Here is a 22,885-nt window from a genome sequence, read left to right as displayed (position 1 = left end):
CTCCTTGGATGCTGCTTGACCTGCTGCGCTTTTCCAGCAACACATTTTCAGCTCTGATCTCCAGCATCTGCAGACCTCACTTTCTCCTTAAAAGGTTGAAAGCAGAGAATGGATCACTCTCAGGTTGATAGGCTGTTACCAGTAGAGTACCATGAGGATCAGTGCTTGGGTTCGACCTGCTAACAATCTAGATCAATGATTTGGATATCAGGGCTAATTGTAATATTTCCAAGTACACAGTAGATCCAAAGCTTTGTGGGAAGGTGAGTTGTGTGAAAGATGCAAAGACACCTCAAGGAGTGCTCAAGAGCATGGCAATGGAATATAATGTGAATATTAATTCATTTTTGGTGAGAGTGAAAGTGTAATGTATTTCTCAAATGATGAGAAATTGGAAGATGTTTGATGTTCAAAGGGACCAGAGTGTCCAAGCTCATAATTCACGGAAAGCTAGCATGTAGGCATAGCAAGCAATTCAGATGGTAAATGTATGTTAGTCTTTATTGAGAGATTATTGAAAGACGGGAGCAAGAGTACGTCATTTGTACAGAGCACTTGTGAGGCTTCATCTGGGGTATTGTGTCCAGCTCTGGTCTCCTTGTCTGAGGAAGGACATACTAAACCATAGATGGAGGATACAATGGAGGTTCACCAGACTGATTCCTACCACGATGGGATAGTCCAACAAGCAGAGATCATGTAAACTGGGCCTGTATTTCCTGGTGTTTAGAAAAATGGAAGGTGATCTCAGAGAAACATACAACATTCTTAAAAAGATAGATTGAATAGATTCAGAAAAGATTCAACCTCTAGTGTTGGAGTCTATATTCAAGGGGGACAGTATCAGGATAAAAGACCAATCATTTTGTAATGACAGGAAGAATTACCTCTTTACTCCGGTGATGATGAATCTTTGGAATTTTCTACCCCCAGAGGATTACGGAGGGTGAATCATTAAGTTCAAGACAGAGACTGATATATTTCTAATTACTAACGACACCATGGTATATGGGGATATTACAAAATAGGGTTCTAGAATGGTTTACTCCTGTTTCGACATTTCAATATTCCTAGGTTTCTGATTTCACTGAAGTCTTTGTGGGTTGAACATATCTTCAGCTTGAATGAATAATCAGGAGAGAGAATTGATTGGTAACACAACTCAGTTCATCCTTGCAAATTTGAATCATCAACTATAGCAAATGATAGAATGCCTAATGTGAAAGAACATACGATAAACAATCATTTCAAATGGGCATGTGCGTGTTTTCAAGATTTTTTTTAACATTCCTCGTTGAATGCCATAACTGGATCAGTTAAAAAGTAGATTTAGCTTCATACTTAAATATTTGTACAGCCTGTGAATATAAGTAGCAACTTGATTGAAAAAAACACACACAGAAGACAGGAAAACTAAAATTAAATGTCAGTTTTTTTTTATTCAGCTATTTGTTTCGGAGTCCAAATTTGAATCATAGTACAAATATCAAACTAGTGACTCTGTATTCAGTAAGTTTAGCATTCATTACCCTTAGAATGCAGCCAAAAATATCTATCGCAATGGTTTAGTAGCTTCTCAGGAACAAATTGAGTTTTGGATTTTTGTATTAATAAAAATACACAATTATGTTAAAATAATATATTTTCTGCTCGAATCATTTCTTATCAGACCATTATGGTACTATTTTTATTTTCATGCTCCATTACCTTTGAAGTAATGACCAAAATTCCATTTGTCTCCCCTATTATCTGCTAAACTTGAAAACTAGCTTTTTGTGATTGATGCACAAAATCCCAGTATTGCAGTATTCTGCATCTTTCCCCAATTTAATGATATTCAGTTCCTCCATTCTTCCTGTCAAAGTACATAACCTCAACGGTTTCCTGCAATATATTCCATCTGACAAGTTATTGCTCACTCAACTAATCTGCCTATACTGAGGAACCTTGATTATCTGAATTTTGATTTATCCAAAAAAGATTTCAAGGTCCCGCAAAAATGTCACAAAGAGGTAAGTGTAATTAATTTGCCTGTACTGAAGAACGTGTGAAAACACTGGCAAAAACAAAGAAACACAAGCAGCTCAAGCACCAGCGACTGGATACTTTTTAGGTAAGGGTGGTTACACAGCCTTTTGCAGAAGTAAGTGTTTTACAAGGTATTCCCGTCACTTTACTGGGCCATTCATGAAAAAAATGGCTGAGAACGTAAACACATGTGCAATGTGGTGCTTCTGCCTTTCTATCACGACACTGAGTTCCCAGAAACTGACAAATGCTCTTACGATTGTAGAAGCTGTTCGGGATCCTGTTTACAGGTAATTCACTAATCCTTGCCAAATGCTAACTACTGCTGCATTTTTAAGAAGTTTTCTCATGTTATCATTGCTTTACTTTGTGAAATTTGTGTCATCTTGAGCTAAATACATTAAAATTATAGATTTAAGCACATTCTCCAGTACAGCCCAGCATTAGATCAGTATGGCTTCCCTTGTTTAAGGTAAAATCGATTATCTGAAGAATCAATTATCTGAATGAAATAGTGCCCGCCCATCTCGTTCAGATAATCAAAGTTCCTCTGTATTCCTCTGCAGATTCTTTGTCATCGTCACCACTCACCTTCCAATTTATTTTTATATCATCTGCAGACTTAACAATAGTACATTTACAACTCTCATCCAAGTTACAAATACATATTGTCAATAATTAGGGCCCCAGCATTGATATCTATGATATTTCATTAATTACAGTCTGTTATCCTGAAAATGCCTCCTTTATCCCAACATTCTGCCTTCTATTAGCTAGCCAATCCTCCATCAATGCTGAAGTATGAACCTCAACATCATGGGCTTTTACAAGGCACCTTTAGGGCGGTACCTTATCAAATGATAAGTATTGCATTAGATGCATATTTAAGAGCATTACAGCCAATCATCTTTCAGAGATCAGTTTTCAGCACAACATTTGTTTTTATGTTTTGACTTACTGCCATACTGACTTTATCTCTGCTCCCACCAAAACATTTAGTCCACTTTTTTATTAATGAATCTGGGTCTGGGTGGGTTACTCTTCAAAGCTGATTATAAAGCACATCACTCATTGTGAGCAAACACCTCAGCTTTTATTAACATAAGAGGGTTATAACAGACTGAAGAAATGAAAAACTCTCCTGTTGCTGCTTGACGATTTTGTCTTATTCATTTATGGGAAGTGAGTTTCACTTGCAGAATTTATTGCCTATTCCTAGTTCACCTTGGGAAGCTGTTGGTGATAACCTTCTTAAACTGCTGCAGTCCACTTGGTGTAGGTACACCCAACCCCTTTAGGGAGGGAGTTTCTGGATTTTGACCCAGTGACGCTGAAGTAACCGGGATATAGGTCCAAGTCAGGATGAGTCAGAGTGAGTGTTTTGGAGGGGAATCAACAGGTGTTAGTGTTCCCATGTTTCTGCTGCCTTTGTCCTTCCAGATGGCAGAGGTCATGGCCTTGGAAGCTCCTGTCTTAGAGAGCCTTGATCAATTTCTGCAAAGCATTTTGTCAATAAGACACTTTGCTGCCACTGTGCTTTAGCGGTGAAGACAGTGAGTTCTTGTGAATGTGGTTCCAAACAAGCAGGCTGCTTTGTCTTCAAAAATGAAAAACATCTTGTATATTGTTGGAGGATTTAGCAAAAAATGGGTTATTATTCTTGTCTCTCTCTGAGTTTGGTGGTTGAATATGTCCCCTTCTGGATATGGTGGTGTTGATCTGTCCAAATGTGAGTTCCAGTGGCAGATGGATAAATATCTGAGGAGCGGGGCCTCAACCAAGGTTAGTCCAAGCAGCATCAGCATCAGCAACAGTGCAAACGAAAGAAAACCTGGGCTTGAGTAGCAGCAGCAGCAGCAGGATAAATATCTGTGGAGTGATGTCAGTCAGAGTAAATGGGGAGCTGAATCTAGGGATGGACTCCAAAAAGTGATATCATGACCCAAAAGTAACATAGGCTTGGCTGCTCAGGAGCAAGGTTTGCAGATTGGATGAATAGCGTCTGGAGAAAGATAAAGTACTTACTTTTTGTAGTTGTAGTCTGCTAGGAATAGAGTGGGAATGAGAGACTAGAGTTTGATGACTTGTGGATCGGGTTGTGTAACCAGTTCCTGGATTATTGTCTGTTGTTGGTAAGGTTGATTTAGTCAATGAGGTTCAAATTAGCAGGAGAATTTGGCCCATGGAATGCATTTTGTGGGAAATCAGGCACACTTCCACTGTCCATGGTGACTACATATCCAGGAAGTGTGTTCAGCTGCAGCTCCAGTTTTAGCTGCATGGAGCACCTGGAGGTGCAGATTGACTTACTATGAAGCATCCATGAGGCTGAGAATGTTACGGATAGCAGGTTTAGTGAGTTGGTCATGCTACTAGTAAGGGCTACACAGATAGAGATCAGTTGGGGGACGATCAGGAAGACAAGAAATCACGGGCAGCTAATGCAGGAGACTGTTGAGGCCATTTCCCTCTCAAACAGATATATCATCTTGGATACTGTTGCGAGGGTGCGAATGTAAAAGAGTTGAGGGAGTTACATTAATGATAATGGGAGAATATCACAGCCATACTGGGATGGGCACTTTGTAGGGCTCATCCACTTAGCCCATAAAGGTAACAGGAAGGGTGAAATCACTTCTGATGGGATTGTACGATTGGCTTCCCAACAGCTAGCAGGTGATAGAAGAACAGATATGTTGACAGATTATGGAAAGAATGTGAGAACAAAAGTGTTGTCGTGATTCGCGATTTTAACTTCTCCCACATTCACTGGGATTCACTTAGTGCCAGTGGAATTTGTTAGGTGTCCAGAATGAATTTTTGAATCAATATGTAAATAGTCCAATTAGGGCAGGGACCATAGTCAACCTGGTATTGGTGAATGAGGTGGCCAGGTGATTGAAGTTTCAGTGGGGAAGCATTTTAGGAACAGTGACCATAATTCTAAATTTTAACTTACTTGTGGACAAGAATAAGAGTAGTCCTCCTGCGAAAGTATTAAATTGGAGGAAGGTTCACTATGACAATATTAGACAGGAACTGGGGAATGTAGATTAGTGATGGCTGTTTGAAGATAAATCTACAAATGGCTTGTGAGAATCTTTTAAAGGCCAATTTATTAAGTTCAGGACCAGCATGCTCCTGTGAAGGATAATTTCAGCAAGATTCAGGAACTTTGGATCACAAGAGAAATTGAGAGCTTTGTCAAAAACAAAAGGACACATATATAAGGTTTTGAAAACTAAAGGCAGACATAGCCCTCAAAGGTAGCAGGAAAAGACACAAATAAGGAATTTGGCAAAAAGGGGCCATGAAATGTCTTTGCAAACAGGATTAAGGAAATCCCAAAGTATCTTGTATATATACAAGGAGCAAGAGTGTAGCTAAGGAAAGGGTAGGTCCAATCAAGGACAAAGGAAGGAATTCATGCATGGAGCCAGAGGAAGTCAGTGAGGTCCTTAATGAATACTTTGCTTTGTTATTCACAAAGGAGAAGGGCACTGTAGATGGTGAGCCTTGGGAGGATTATGCTACGGTATTACAATACTAAAAAATGGCATAGGGTGTTTTGAAAAGCATTATGGTAGACAAGTCCCCAGGGCATAATAGGTTGATCTCAGAATGCTAAGTCAGGCAGGTGAGGAAATTACTGGGGCTTTACTGAGGGCGGCACGGTGGCTCAGTGGTTAGTACTGCTGCCTCACGGCACCAGGGACCTGGGTTCAATTCCCACCTTGGGCAACTATCTGCGTGGAGTTTGCACATTCTCCCCGTGTCTGCATGGGTTTCCTCCGGGTGCTCCGGTTTCCTCTCACAGTCCAAAGATATGCAAGTTAGGTGAATTGGACATATTAAATTGCCTATAGTGTTAGGTGCATTAGTCAGGGGTAAAAAAAAAATAGGGTAGGGGAATGGGTCTGGGTGGATTGATCTTCGGAGCATCAGTGTGGACTTGTTGGGCCGAAAGGGCCTGTTTCCACACTGTAGGAAATCTAACCTTTATATGAAATCCCTGTATCCTCTTCTGTCACTGACATGGTCGAACAGGACTGGAAAATAGCCAATGTTTTTTGTTTGTTTAAAGAGGGCAATAGGAATAATCTGGGGAATGAACCTTATGTCAATGGTAGGGAAATTACTGGAGAAGATTTGTAAGGATAGTGTTTACTCATTTGGAAAAATATTGACTTATTAGCAATAGGTAGCATGGCTTTATGCAGAGAAGGTCATGTCTCACAAACTTGATTGAATTTTTTGAAAAAGTGACCAAGATAATTATGAGGGTAGGGTGATAGATGTTGTCTATACAGACTTTAGCAAGGCCTTTGACAAGGTTTATCATGGAAGCTAATACAAAATGTGAAATCACATGGGACCTGCAGTGAGTTGGTAACATAGATACAAAGCTGGCTTAAATTGGAAGACAGAGTGGCAGTGGAAGTGTATTTTTCTGAGTGGAGATCTGTGACGTGTGGTGCTCCATGCAAGGATAATGCTGGGACTCCTGTTAATTGTAATACATATACAAATGAGTTGGAGGAGAACGTAGGTGACCTGATGAGTAAGTTTGCTAACAATACAAAAATTGGGGGAACTGCGAAACACAAGGAAGATTGCCAGAGGACACAGTAAGATATAAATAGGCTGGACACCTGGTAGAGAAATGGCAGGTAGAGTTTAATATGGACAAATGCAAGGTGATGCATTTTGGAAGTTCTAATGCAGTTGGGAAGTATATAGTAAATGGCAGAACCCTTAGTAGCATCAACATACAGAAGGATCTAAGCATACAGGTCCACAGTTCCCTTAAATTGGCAACACAAGTGGATAGGAGAAAGTGAGGACTGCAGATGCTGGAGATCAGAGCTGAAAATGTGTTGCTGGAAAATAGCAGCAGGTCAGGCAGCATCCAAGGAGCAGGAGAATCGACATTTCGGGCATGAGCCATTCTTCAGGAATGAGGAAAGTGTGCCAAGTAGGCTAAGATAAAAGGTAGGGAGGAGGGACTTGGGGGAGGGGCGTTGGAAATGCGATAGGTGGAAGGAGGTTAAGTTGAGGGTGATAGGTCGGAGTGGGGGTGGGGGCGGAGAGGTCAGGAAGAAGATTGCAGGTTAGGAAGGTGGTGCTGAGTTCGAGGGTTGGGACTGAGACAAGGTGGGGGGAGGGGAAATGAGGAAATTGGAGAAATCTGAGTTCATCTCTTGTGGTTGGAGGATTCCTAGGCGGAAGATGAAGTGCTCTTCCTCCAGTCGTCATGTTGTTATGGTCTGGCGTTGGAGGAGTCCAAGGACCTGCATGTCCTTGGTGGAGTTGGAGGGGGAGTTGAAGTGTTGAGCCACGGGGTGGTTAGGTCGGTTGGTCCGGGTGTCCCAGAGGTGTTCACGGAAACATTCCTCAAGTAGGCAGCCTGTCTCCCCAATATAGAGGAGCCCACATTGGGTGCGGATGCAGTAAATGATGTGTGTGGAGGAGCAGTTGAATTTGTGGCAGATAAGATAGTCAAGAAGGCATATGGCATGCTTGCCTTCATCAGTTGAGGTGTAAAGTATAAAAATTAGCATGTCATGTTGCAGATGAATAGAAATGTAGTTGGGCTATATTTGGACTTGTGTACAGTTCTGGTCACCACATTACTAGAAAGATGTGGTGGCCTTGGAGAGAGCACAAAAATGGTTTACCAGAATGTTGCCTGGTTTGGAAGATAATAGCTAAGACAAGAGATTGGACAAATTTGATTTGTTTTCACTTGAACATCAAAGGATAGGTAGCAACCTGATAGAAGTTTACACTATTATGAGAGGCATGGATAGAATAGATAGCATCAGACTTTTTCCCAGTGTAGAAATATCAAGTACTTGGTGATATAGATTTAAGGTAAAAGGGAATAAATTTAAAGAAGATGTGAGAGGCATGGATTTTTACTCAGTGGGTGCTAAGTGCCTGGAATGTGCTGCTAGAGATGGTGGTGGAAGCAGATACAAAAGAGGCATCTCAACAGAAACATGAATAAGCAGGGTTTAGTGGGATATGCACCGCGTAGAGGCAAAAGTTTTTAGCTTAGGAGGTATCATATGTTGATGTCATCTTGCTGTACTGTTCTTTATATTTTGCGTTTCAGGTTTCTCTTCCTCACTGGCTGGTCCCTCTTTTCATATGAGCTTATCTTTCCAATTGAGTTTATGTAATAAATGTTATGACAAAATCATCAATGGCAACAAAACTATAATGGTAACTGGTATCTACAACCTCAATCCCCCATCACCCATATTTTGCTTCTTATACTGTCACATCTGGTACCAAGTGTGGTATCGACTTTGCTACAGAGTTGAGGACAACTAATTGGATTTCTTGACCACATCCTGCAAAACCATCTCTTTCACCTGGATTCACATGTTCCAAACATAAGCCAACAAATTGTAGCTCATCATGATAATGGATCACAGCTCTGAATTATTGACAGGCATATTGAACTTCAGTAAAATATGCTATTTTAATTTGCTTTTAAAAGGAACTTTCAAACCAAAAATGGCTGAGGATAAAATGCAGTGATTACCTGAAAAATTCCTTTGTGGATTACACTTAGCTTTGAAAGAGACCATGGAACATCACACTGAGAACCCAAAATTTCTAGACCAGCTGGTTAACTACCAGAGACAACACAACCCAAGCATCCAACTTAACGGCAGTAACATTTCACCATCTCCTCCACATGAACAAACCAAGGATTGATGTGTAATCATTTTTAGCAATTATATTTTTACTCACTTCTCATTTGCAATTTGTGCATATCAAATCTTACATTTCCTCACGTTTTGTGCATAAACTCACTGATGCTCTAACTCAGGAAAACCGGGTTAAATTGTCTTTTTTAAAACGAATACTGTATATTTTAATTGTGAAAGGTATCCATAGGGGAAGGGATCCTTTGCTTTAAGTTGACTTTATTGTGATTGAAAAGAGAGGGAAAAATAAAGAAAGGGAACCAGTTCCTGCCTTCTTATTTGGGGTCATGATGAATTGAAGTCCCTCATCTGTGCAGTAATAATAACATGATTCATCTTTGTCTTTGTCCAGCCCTAACTAGTCAATTGCCAACCCGTCCTTTTAGCCTTTGTGTTCCGCTCCCAACCATACAGCAGCAGACAACTATCTTAGCTTAATGTACATAATTTTGTCCATTGCTTTTTTAAAGCATTGTTCACAGTACCTTCAAATGTACTTTCGTCTCTTCCTAAAATGGCAACTCTGGAACACTGACAACTAATGTCCATTGCACAAGATCACTAAAAGCATGTTTGTTTTACATTTCAATAGTCAGCATTTTCCTTATAAATGCTTTCAGATCATCCCACTTCAAAGCTGAGATAATTTATTCATGATCAAGGAGTCAGACACCATCCAGCACAAAGCACCTCACTTGTACACCATTTTAAAAATCTAATCACTTCACAACCAGTTCACAGTGGCAACAATGCTTACCATATATAGCATGAATGCGGCAAATCACCAAAGGCTTCTTTGGAAGCACCCATCTAGGCCAAGATCCACAGACAGGATTACCACATCCTGTATGTTCTCCTCCAAGACTGAACTGGGAAATAAATCACCATTCCTTCACAGTTCCGGAGTTCAAAACCTCAAATGTCCTCACTAACAGCATTGTGGGTGTACCGACACCAACAATAGGTCATGATGGAACTCGCCACTATTTTTTCAAGAGCAATTAAGAATGGGTGAAAATTGTCAGCCTTGACAGAGATACACATATTGCGTAAAGGAACAGAAACAAAAGAAGATAATCTTCTTAAGCACTTAAATTCCTTTAACATCTGTAATATCGATAACTTTAATATTAACATCGGTAATAATGATAACTTTAATATTAACTATAATATCTATCAGAAAGATGATCTATTCTACTGCTGTAAAATCATCCACCTCTATTCCTTCCTCACACACACAAAATTGTATACACTTATATCCAGCAGTTACACACTAGGTGGGTATGATATGCTGTGTAGTAATAAAATAAATACAACATATATATAGATCTTGAAGGGTAAAGGACAGCACTGCAAGAAAAAAAACAGAGCTGACTATAAAGGCCATTCCTGTATCATTAATCTTGGGCATTAATGGATGGAACAATAAAAAGATGATTCAGGAAAGATTCCAACAAATTGGAAAACCACAAGTGTAACACCACTATTTAAAGAAGGGAGAAAGACAGAAAGAAGGAAACCAAGGGCAGCTAACCTAACATCTGAATAACTGTTAGAATCAATTTTTAAGAATAGTCACAGGATATTTTGAAAATCATTATATGATCAAGCAGAGTCAACATGGTTTTATGAAACAGCAATTTATTAGAGCTCTTAGAGATTACAACTGGCAGGGTGAATGAATGGGAACCAGATGTAGAAGGACATGCTTGCACAAAGATATAGATAGTTTAAGCGAGTTGACAGAAATTTGGCAGATGAAGGTTAATGTGAGAAACCATGAGGTCAGAGGGAATAGTAGAAAAGCAGATTATTCAGGTAGTGAGATACTGCAGAATGCCACACTGGAGAGAAATCTGGGAGTCCTCAGCCACAAATCACAAGACATTAGCATGCTGATACAGCAATAATTATGAAGGCAAATGGGATTGCCAGCTTCTATTGCAATATGGATAGAATGTAAAAATAAGTACTGCTCTTGCTAAAACAGTATAGGCCATTGGTGAAGCAACAGCAAGGTACTGCATACAGTCTTGAAATATTCTTTACTTAGGGATATGGTTGCATTGGAGATAGTTTAGCAAATGCAAAAAATTATGCTGTATTAATAAATGTTTGCCAAGCATGTTTTCAAATTCACTATAAATGTGCAAAGCATGATAAAACGTTACTTCTCAATATGATATGAGAATTAATCAGCTCAAATTATTTATATCATCTGCTTCAATGACATTCAATGTATTCAATAAATAATCCTTTTTGAGTAAATGGAATCCATCTGATTTTCCTTATTACTCAAGCTTTCTAATGTTCAACTTGTGTTATTTCCATTATTTGCACACTCCAACATCTTTTGCTATTAATACTACATAATTGACTGCTGTACATTTACAGGTCAAGTACCTTCTATTTTTAGTGAGCAGTGCTCAATGTAGTCTTTTAAACAAAGCTCCTCTGGTTATGTTTTGAAAACACTCACCGCAGTAAGATTTCAAAGGCCAAGTGCAAGACCATATTTACCAGAATCAACATTTGAAATGCAGGCACAAGCTGTAAATATTTTTCTGTTTGTTAATTCTAAAGGATGGAAATTTCGTGGCAGCAAATGATCAAATTTCTATAACATGCCCCTAGCCAGTGTAATTCTTGTGCTGGGATGTTGAAAAACATGTCAAACCACACTTCAAAATATCAAGAATTTTAAGAAGAGGGAAAAGGAAGGAGAGGGAAAAGGAGGGAAATAATATCGTTAACCCGAAATCAAAATCAAAAAGTACATTCCAATCTGTAAAACCTCACTCAAAAATAGCAAAACAAATACCTTTGCTTACAAAACTACCTTGGTTTTCACATATTTGAGGATTACAAAAAAAAGACTTATAACACAATCTTGGTTAAACTATCATGACTGTGGTCACAGTTGTTCTAATAAACCAACAGGTTTAATTGGAAGCACACTAGCTTTCAGAGCGCCGCTCCTTCATCAGGTGATAGTGGAGGACACAATTGTAATGCACAGAATTTTATAGCAAAAATTTACAGTCTGATGTAATTGAAATCATACAATGAAAAATATCTTGATTGTCTGTTGAGTCTTTCATCTGTTTGAATACCATGATAGTTTCACTTCTTTCATGTGTAAATCACAAAACCTTTCTTTAAAAGTTGCATTCTCAGGTTAGCTGTAACAATTGGTGTTAGCTAGACAATATGTTGAAGGTGTTAGCTCCATGTGTTCTTTGTCTATGCTATGGCATTTAGATTGATTCTAATCTAAAAAGTGAGATAACAGAGTTTTACATGAATTCATGCAGTTTTGAGCAAAGTACAATGTAACTCCGCAAGTACAAATTCACCCCATAAAATAAATGTGTGCATGCGGGTCTTTGTGTATGTCTGTGTGTGTGCCTGTCTGTCTGGGTTGGGGATTGACAGTGTGAGAGAAAGTGCATATGTGTGTGTAGTGAGTGTAGTGTCTTAAGTCTGTGAGGGGGTACATGTGTGAGTGTGGGAGTGTGTGTGTGTGTCTGGGATGGGGGATTGTGAGTGTCTGTGAGAGAGAGTGTATATGTGTGTGTATGAGTGTAAAGTGGTCTAAGTCTTGCCAAGACATTGCCCACACCTCCACTGCTTGCCTTTAAACAACTGCCAAACTTCAAACAAATCATTGTGCGTAGCAAGCTGCCCAGCTTTCAGGACAGCTCCAAACAATCCTGTCACGGTAGGTGCTGCAAGATGAGTCAAAGTGTGGACATGGATACCACCATTAAACATGGGGACAACTCCCACCATGTACGAGGCAGGTACTCATGCAACTCAGCCAACGTTGTCTATCTTATACGTTGCAGGCAAGGATGCCCTGAGGCATGGTACATTGGGGAAACCCAGCAAAGGCTTTGGCAATGGATGAATGGGCACCGCACAACAATCAACATACAGGAGTGTTCCCTCCCAATTGGGGAACACTTCAGCGGTCCAGGACATTTGATTTCTGACCTTCGGGTGACCATCCTCCAAGGCAAACTTTGGGACAGGCAGCAGTGAAAAGTGGCCGAGCAGAGGCTGATAGCTAAGTTCCATACCCATAGGGAGGGCCTCAACCGGGACCTTGGGTCCATGTCATACTACAGGTGACCACCATTGCAATATACACACACACACAGACACTCCTATACACACACACACACACACACACACACACACTCAGAGACTTTGACCACTTTACACTCATGCACACACATATACACTCTCACTCACAATCCACCTTCCCAGACACACACTCTCACACTCACATGTGCACCCCCTCACAGACTTAAGACACTCTACACTCACTACACACACATACACTCTCTCTCACACTCACAACCCCCCCAACCCAGATAGACACACACACAAGCAGACACAAAGACCCGCATGCACACATATATTTTGTGGGGTGAATTTGTACTTGCAGAGTTACATTGTACTTTGCTCAAAAACTGCATGAAGTCATGTAAAACTTTGTTATCTCATTTTTTAGATTAGAATCAATCTAAATGCCATAGCATAGACAGAGAACACAGGGGGCTAACACCTTCAACATATTGTCTAGCTAACACCAATTGTTACAGCTAACCTGAGAATGCAACTTTTAAAGAAAGGTTTTGAGATTTACACGTGAAAGAAGTAAAACTATCATGGTATTCAAACAGATGAAAGACTCAACAGACAATCAAGGTATTTTTCAATGTATAATTTCAGTTACATCACACTGTAAATTTTTGCTATAAAATTTTGTGCCTTACAATTGTGTCCTCCACTATCACCTGATGAAGGAGTGGCGCTCTGAAAGCTAGTGTGCTTCCAATTAAACCTGTTGGACTATAACTTGGTGTTGTATGATTTTAACTTTGTACACCCCAGTCCAACACCAGCATCTCCAAATCACGTCCCAATAAATCTTCAAGATGTTTAATAACATTTTTGAACAGGTTGACTTGAAAATATCTACAATTTCTGAAGAAAATCAGTCTTGTTATATGCTTATTGTTTGACAGCAAGGCTGTAGCTAGGGAATATAAGCATAGATTATTGGAGTTTCACATTACTCTTTAGGTTTTCTACTTCTAATTTGATGTGGTTTAATCTGTAAATCCAAACCTCTACATCTTAGCTATAAAAACGTTCAACTTATCAGCTGACTGAATTTACTTTTTAGCAAATCATTCCTTCTGCCTTTGTAGACAGGAATACCATGCTGTCAACCCTCCCTTAGCTCAAGAAAATAGCATGGCATGATTATGTTATCTCAATAAAAATAGATAGGACTGCAGGAACAGAACTGAAGACAAGTTGCTTAATGAAACGATAAGACATGATGGCTGCACACACACAGGAGTATTCTTTAGCTTTCTCAATAGTTGCTGAAATTCTGAAAGTGGTTGTTAACGCTCAAATTATTCATTAGCTTCAATGTTCTTGCATGGCAGGAATGATTAGCAGCACATCTTTCAGCACTGCTTATCTTACTACCTGTGTTGCCCATTTTTTCTCTGATCTCTCATGCCTGTGAGTCTTCCACATTATAAAACTTGGCACATACATTTCCCCTTAATGTTATTATATGCTGCCCAATTATCTATTTTCCACTCAAAGTTTCCGTTGTTGTGCCTGCACAACAAATAATCATGTTTTTGGAGTCTAGCTGTTCATTTTGAACCAAGGAGGTCTGTGCTTATAGGTGTTCACAGATGGAGTTAACTCTTTGCAGTTTGATATGGATGAATACATGCTAGTTTTTATGTAAAATTAATTCATGAGCTGTAGGTATCATTGGCAAGGTCAGCATCCCCAACTTTAATTTGCTTTCAGTTACCAAGGAACCTAACGCCTGGAATTCCCTCTCTCAATATCTCTTCCTTTTTTTCAAGGATCTTAAATACAACCCTCTTTCCCAAATCAGCTCTAACATTTCCATATCCAGCTGGGTTTCTTTTTTTTTAAATGATACCTACAGCTCATGAATTAACTTTACATAAAAACTAGCATGTATTCATCCATATCAAACATTCGTAACACTCCTGTGAATTACGTTTGAAGGTTTTACTTTGGAACATTAAAGACACTATATAAGTGTCATATCTTGTTGTTTTAATTTAGAATCAACCAGGATGGAGCCACACATGTACGAGATAAGACAAGCTGTAGGTTTCCATGTCTAACACACATTTTAAAAAAGTTGTTTCACGAATTACACTCGGACAACTGCGGAGTAACTTTTGGTACCAGGGTTTGCTTCATTTTGTTTTAGGGTTTCCAGCAGTAACTTGTAACAGTTAGAAAGGGCACAGAGCAAGGAGGTTTGAGCAGGAAAGCAGACCCTGTGGAACAAAAATAGGCATCTTTACAACAAGAAGATTCATGGAGAGTGGGAGAGCAGATAGATGACTTCTTCAACCAGATGGAAACTACAGGCTTAATTCCATAAAGGTTCTCTGTTTTCCTAGCTTAGCCTTTTCTTTCCAAGCATGAAGGGAAATTATGATTCAAGTGGAATAACAAAACCTTGCTTTATATTCTTTGGGACATCTGTAGGCTTAAATCATATATTACATTTCAAAATGGAATTCAAGTTCTCTAAAAATGGGATTTGAACTTACATTTTCTGTGATATTTGTCCAAGACTATGAAGAACTTGTACAGCATCAAAATGACATGACTGAACACCTGACCCATCATCCTTCCCTCTTTCCACGAACTTCTGAAATTTCATGACTGTATCTCCTTTGTATAAATGACAAACTTTATTCATTATCTGGTCCCATTTTGTTTTAAAATCCATGACCTTCTTTCAAATCACATGTCCTTAATGCTTGAAAGACCTATTCTTCTTATAAGCAAAAGGGAAATTGCCACATTATGATCTTCTCGCTGCCTCACACATTTGGTAGTTGTAAAATCCATTTTCAGTTGGTGATTCCACCACTACTCCTTCATTTATTATTCTTAGTCCTTCTATTCCTGTACCCTCAAATCAATCTTCAAACTCTCCATTATCTATAAAGCTACCCCAGTTATAGGAGAAAATGAGGATGACAGATGCTGGAGACCGGAGTCGAAGAGTGTGGTGCTGGAAAAGCACGGCCAGACAGGCAGCATCTGAGGAGCAGGAGAGTCTATGCTTTGAGCGTAAGCCTCATTCCTGATGAAGAGCTTATGCCCAAAACATCAATTCTCCTGCTCTTCTGATGTGCTTGACCAGCTGTGCTTTTTCAGCACCACATTCTTCTACATCAGTTATAGATCAGAGGTAGTAGCATAGTGGTAATGCCGCTGGACGAATAAGCCAAAATCCCAGAATAATGTTATAGAGTCATAGAGATGTACAACATGGAAAGAAACCATTCAGTCCAACTTGTCCATGCCGACCAGATATCCAAAATTAATCTGGTCCCATTTGCCAGCACTTGGCCCATATCCCTTCAAACCCATTCCACTCATGCACGCATCCAGATGCCTTTTAAATGTTGTAATTGCACCAGCCTCCTCCACTTCCTGTGGCAGCTCACTCCAGACATATATCACCCTCTATGCGAAAAAGCTGCCCTTTAGGTTATTTTAAAATCTTTCCCCTCTCACTCTAAACCTATGCCCTCTAGTTCTGGACTCTCCCACCCCAGGGAAATTATCTTGCCTATTTACCCTATTCATGCCAATCATGATTTTATAAACCTCTAAGGTCACCCCTCAGTTTCTGACATTCCAGGGAAAACAGTCCCAGCCTATTCAGCCTCTCCATACAGCTCAAACCCTGGTAACATTCTTGTAAAGGAAAAAGTGAGGTCTGCAGATGCTGCAGATCAGAGCTGAAAATATGTTGCTGGAAAAGCGCAGCAGGTCAGGCAGCATCAAAGGAACAGGAAATTCGACGTTTCGGGCACAAGCCCTGATGAAGGGAATGTGCCCGAAACGTCGAATTTCCTGTTCCTTTGATGCTGCCTGACCTGCTGTGCTTTTCCAGCAACACATTTTCAGAAACATTCTTGTAAATCTTTCTGAACCCTTTCAAGTTTCATAATATCCTTCTGAGAGCAGAGAGACAAGAATTGCATGCAATATTCCAAAATGGTCCATCCAATGTCCTGTACAGCTGTAACGTGACCTCCCAATGCCTACATTCATTGCTCTGACCAATAAAGGAAAGCGTACTAAAAGCCTTCTTCATTATCCTATCTACCTGTGACTCCACTTTCAAGGAACTATGAACCTGCACTCCAAGGTTTGTACAGCAACATTTCCCAGTACCTTATCATTAAGTGTATAAGTCCTGCCCTGATTTGCCTTTTGAAAGTGCAGCACCTCATATTATTCTAGGTTAAACTCCATCTGCAACTCCTCGACCCATTGGCCCATTTGAGTAAGATCCCATTATACTGAGGTAACCTTCTTTGCTGTCCACTACACCTCTAATTTTGGTGTCATCTGCAAACCTACTACCTATACCTCCTATGTTCTCTTTCAAATCATTTATATAAATGATGAAAAGCAATAAACTGAGCAGCAATCTTTGTGGCACACCATTGGTCACAGGCCTTCAGACTGACCGGTAATCCTCCACCACCACCCTCTGTCTTCTACCTTTGAGCCAGTTCTGTATCCAAATGGCTACTTTTCCCTGTATTCCATGTGATCTAACCTCGCTAACCAGTCTACCATGAGGAACTTTGTCGAACATCTTACTGAAGTCCACATAGATCACGTCTACTGCTCTGACTTCATCAATCCTTTTTGTTACTTCTTCAAAAACTCTCAATCAAATTTATGAGATGTGACTTCCCATGCACAAAGCCATGCTGACTATTCCTAATCAGTCCCTACCTATCCAAATATTTGTACATCCTGTCCCTCAGGATTCTCTCCACCAACCTGCCCATCACAAACGTCAGGACTACCAGCCTACAGTTCTCTGGCTTTTCCCTAAATCTTTCTTAAGTAGTGGCACAACATTAGCTAACCTCCAGTCTTCCGGCATCTTACCTGCGACTATCGATGACCCAAATATCTCAACAAGGGGCCTAGCAATCATTTCCCTAGCTTCCCACAGAGTTCTAGGGTACACCCAATCGGGTCCTGAGATTTATCCATCTTTGTGAGTTTCAAGACATCCAGCACCCCCTCCTCTATAATATGGACACTTTTCAAGACATCACCATCTATTTTCTCATGTTCTGTATCTTTCATGTCCTTCTCCACTGTAAACACTGATGCAAAATACTCCTTAATATCTCCCGCAGTTCTACACATACGCTGCCTTGCAGATCTTTGAGGGGTCCTATTCTCTCCCTAGTTACTCTTTTGTCCTTAATGTATTTTTGGAATCCCCTTAGATTCTCCTTAACCCTATTTGCCAAAGCTATCTCATGTCCCCTTTTGGCCCTCCTGATTTCCCTCTTAAGTATACCCCTCCTGCCTTTATATTTTAAGGATTCACTCGATCTCTGCTGCCTATATCTGACATATGCTTCCTTCTTTTTCTTGACAAAAACCTCAACTTCTCTGGTCATCTAGCATTCCCTACACCTATCAGCCTTGCTTTTCACCCTAACAGGATTAAGAGTCTTTCTTTCTGAAGGCAGGAATAGATAGAATCTTGGTATGATAAGGGAAGAAAAAAATTAATCGGGGCTGTAGATTGTGGAATTTGGAACACAAACAAAATCTGCCATGATCTTATTGAATGGTGGAGCAGGCATGAAGAACCAAATAGCCCATTTCTGTTCCTAATTCATCTGTTCTGTAGTCTTCCAGTTTTAAACTGCAACTAAATTCCACCCAAAGAACACATATGTTCTGGGAACATGGATCCAAATCTACAATTCAAAAAGCTACCAATGGCTACCACACATTGACGTCGCTAAAAACCCATTGAGTTGATTAATGTCCAATAAGGAAGAAAACCTTCCATCCTTACCTGGTCTGGCCTATATGTGTTGCCATATGCATATCCATTTTGGTTATCTCTTAACTGTCCACTGAGATGGCCTAGCAAGCTATTCAGTTTGATGGGAATTAGGGATGGTTAACAGCCAGTGCACTGACATCACATTCATGAATTTTACAAATGCTGTGAAACTTCATGGTTAAAAGCACAATTCCATTCAAGCTCTCAATCTTCATGTCAGGTCAGTGAAGCTTATGATAGGATTAAAATTCAAACCCATCATGCAATTGCTTTCTTACTCAATCTCTGGTCTCAAGTTTCACTACTTTGCAAAAGTCTCATTTATGCACATCTTAAGTTTATGTTTTTTTTCCAAGTTGCAAACATCCATTCCACATACTCCTCCGCTTTTCAATTTCTAAGATGGTACCAGCATGGAAGGTAGGGGTCATCAGAACCCATCACTCCAGGCCAGCAGCATCGGTTTCTCCCTGTAGCTTTTGTGTTTATACTTTTCTTTTTCATTTCTTCATCGTCTTCGAGGCTGCAGTGGTATTGGTGGGGCAGTGGCTGCAGCATCAGCAGTGTGGACCCGGAATCCTGGTGATGCCCAGAGCATGGACCTCATGCAGCATAGGCCCAAAGTGTTGCAGTTCCTGGAGTGGGGACTCCTTAAGGACCAGAACAGCTTGCAGAGACCTTGTAAAAGCCCTTGAGCCATTAGATTTGATTAGATACCCTACAGTGTGGAAACAGGCCCTTCAGCCCAACAAGTCCACACCGACCCTCCAAAGAGTCATCCACCCAGGCCCATTTCCCTCTGACCAATGCATCTAATGCTATGGGCAATTTTTAATATGGTCAATTCACCTGACTTGCACATTTTTGGACTGTGAAATCATATCTTTTTATCTTTATTGCATTTCAAAATGGCATCAGATTGTGGCAACAATACACTTTTCACTGTATTTTTGAAATATATGTGACAATAAATAAATCATTATCTCATTCTTCATATTCTTGCTATAACAGAATCACGACTCATCACAGCATTTTCTACTCTGCCGTAGGGTAGAGCCTGATAAGTATGGAACTCCTCACCCTTCTAAAATATTTAAGGTGTTAAACAGCAAGCAATACACTATCTAACTAACTACCATTTCTTTAATCTGATTTCAGTTGTTCAGATCATAGCGTCAATCTTCTGCACTCTTCAACTATTTTAAAACTTGATTACTCTTTTTCTATCCCAGTTCAACATGCTCATCCATTCTGTTCGTATTGCCCCACATTAGGTTCATTTGTTGCCACGAAGTTTGAGGTTACTTTAATCTTAAATGCCTCCTTGCCTCGGAGCTACTAAACATCTTCATTTCCTGAACCTGCTGTACCGGCTTAAAAGAGACATTTTTAATAGATCTTCATTACCTCTTTTCCTTATAAATCTATAAACACTTTTAACACACAATGCCCTCAAAGTTAATAAATAAATGAAAGTGGGTGCTGTTTTTCAAAGATTTCAGCGTTGGAACTTTTCAGCATTACAAGCCTGGCTCTTTGTTAGATCTTTCAACAAACAGTTTGGGCAATTTTCATTTTAAAACCGATGGATTGTGATGGACCAATTGCTTCGTACAGTAGAAATTGTTCCATAAAATGATTGAATATTGCTGAAAGCATTCATCTAAGATAGTCACAGCAAGTTTAAAATACCCCTAGACGATAACGACTTCATACATTTTAACCATTCAGTATGCATTTAAGTTATATGCAAGAGTATGTTTAATTTCAAACTACTCTTGGATCAACTTGTGCAACTGCAATCAATTATGAGGTGCATGTGGAAACAGGGCATAGGTGAAACATATTTAAAATCCACTGAAAGTAACAAAGTTTAGATAAACATACTTTAAATTTAATTTTATACTTAATAACTTATCATTGTTAAATTGATGGAAAACTATTTGGAAGTACTTATTAACATGCCACCAAAAATGAAAAAGATCCAAAGAGCCATTTGATGATTCAGCAATAACTCATAAATGAATCTCAAAGTGAAAGGTATAATTAAATAACTTCTCTGTTCAATCTAAAAATATTTTTTGTGAAAGAACAGAATTATCTTTTCGCCTTTAAAGTTTCAAAGATAAAAACCTATGTAAAAAACACTTCATTAAACAAGCAGCATAGGGCACTTGCCTAGATTCCTTATAACAGCAAGTTTAAAATATTGAGTTACTAAAATATGTTGCAGCATGCTAGCATTCCTCAGTGTTGTGAAATACATTTTACATTTGTAGTGGGTCTATTCAACAAAGAAAATCGCCAGTCTTTCAATACAAGTTAATAGAAAATCCACTGTCATTCTATGTAGTTATAAATAAATGATCAATAATTCTGATCAATTCCTTATACTCACACAATCAACTCTATCAAAGACTGCTGTCAAACAACTGTGTGAAAGGGAAGAATTTCCAAATTATCCAGTTTACTTCGTAAATATTATTAAGACGTATTGCAGTTGAACCTCTTAATGAATTATGATGTATACTTACATCAATTAATATTCATTTACTGCAAAATTCAATTATATTAATACAGTTTGACTATGTCTATTCACTGGCATTTTCATCTAGTTCCACAGAAATTAACTTATCTTAAATATTAACTTCTAAATATCTTTAATCATCTTCAAAAGGTAATTCTGAAAATGACCTCATTCTCTCCTTCCTTCCATTTCAACAATTCTACCTTTTAGAATGCAACTTTTCTTCTGTGCAGTAACATGTGTTACTTGCACTTGCTGTGCTTTATTCAGGGTACCTTCACTCCCCGTCCTCTGCAGCTTTTCACCCAAGCTGCCTGTCTTTGATCTGTAGCTGGAATCTTCTTTATTTATTGCAGATAGCTTAGAAGTTGTACTGACTGATGAAGGTCTGGCCAGTCGTGATGACTTGGACATTGTCCTCTGTCCTACTACTTCTTTCCTTCAATATGTTCTGTATACAAATTTTACATCCAGAAAAAAATTCTGCAGGCATCTGCTAGATGCAAGCCATCAGCGTAGTGTGTATGGTTCAACTGAGCTGAAATGCAGTGCAACAGTTCAACATCACTAATAGAAACAAAAAGGCACTGTGTGATTTCACAGACAGTTTATCAGACCTGTGGAATGTGGATGTATTGAGATGAAGCCGATGACTTGTCTACTGTTGGTGGGTTTCACCACGTACCACGAACAGATGCTCTGTCAGATATTATTAAACCCTCCGACAAGTAGAGACTAGACACTGGGCAGCAACAAAGCATACCAGAAATTTCACCTTCACCGGCCTCCTCAGGTACGACAGGAAAAATAAACCAGATGTAAAGTCAGAAAGCAATGGATCATCATTTATTTTGACAGTCCAGCTCTCACAATCAGCGACAAAGTTGTTCAAAATATCTTCTGTTTCTGTAATTGGCAGTTAGGATTTAGTCTATAATTATCAAATGCTTGCATCTGTCAAGATTCACTTGCTGACAGTCACACAAATGCTACTGAATGTAGCCACACTAGTCATTCCAGATCAATTGAAAACATTTAGTCAAAACTATATGCAGTTAGACTTTTAAGACAAAGAATCAAAATTGTTCTACTGATCACACAATTATTTTCGTAATGATCTGCTGTGCGGCACAAAAATCTCTTGGAATACTTAAAGAAAGTTGCAAAATTACAGAATTGCTATCACATAGAGGGAGGCAGTTCAGCCCATCTAGTCTGCACCAGCTCTCCTAATGAATAATTCTCCTTCTTTCATCCTGTATTCCTGAACATTCTTTCTTTTCAGATAAATGTAGCGTCCTTTTGAATACTTCGGCTGGAACTGCCTTTACTAAGTTGTCTGGCAATTCAAGCACTCTGAATTTCTAAACTTTTGACACAAGGAATGTCAAACCATCAAAAGTAACAGTTTCATCATAAAGCCACAACTTCATACACCTATATTGTATCTATTAATAATATGTAAAATTAATAACAGCTGTAAATTCATGGAAAATGAATGATTGTCCAAAATTACCACAGTGACAAGATGGGCTTCATAATAATGTAGTTCAGCAAACTGTATTGCAAACTGTTGAAAACCAACATCATCATCAGTGTCTTTCCAGATAGCTTCAGAGTGCCATCTGGTTTCCAATAGTCAATTTTTACTTCAAGGCTTCAGAAACA

At 39.2% G+C, this 22,885-nt stretch overlaps 1 protein-coding gene across 5 annotated transcripts in view; it reads right to left on the bottom strand.

The window, feature by feature from the left end:
* Positions 1-22,885, bottom strand: part of si:ch211-285f17.1 (sickle tail protein) — a 689,517-nt gene that overhangs the window by 537,961 nt on the left and 128,671 nt on the right. For 2 of the 5 annotated variants that reach the window (XM_060824997.1, XM_060824999.1), the window contains exon 1: positions 21,421-21,695. The exons of 1 other annotated variant lie outside the window; for it this stretch is intronic. In XM_060824997.1, the coding sequence (XP_060680980.1) occupies positions 21,421-21,631 (211 nt within the window). In that variant the 5' untranslated portion in view covers positions 21,632-21,695. Of the gene's footprint in view, positions 1-21,420; positions 21,709-22,885 lie in introns of those variants that run through there. 2 more of the 5 variants (XM_060825002.1, XM_060825004.1) reach the window with 2 other exon arrangements.

The sequence above is a fragment of the Hemiscyllium ocellatum genome, chromosome 5, assembly GCF_020745735.1.
Source record: "Hemiscyllium ocellatum isolate sHemOce1 chromosome 5, sHemOce1.pat.X.cur, whole genome shotgun sequence".
Taxonomy (NCBI): domain Eukaryota; kingdom Metazoa; phylum Chordata; class Chondrichthyes; order Orectolobiformes; family Hemiscylliidae; genus Hemiscyllium; species Hemiscyllium ocellatum.
The sequence above is the reverse complement of the archived record's forward strand: the minus strand, read 5'-3'. Positions and strand labels throughout refer to the sequence as shown.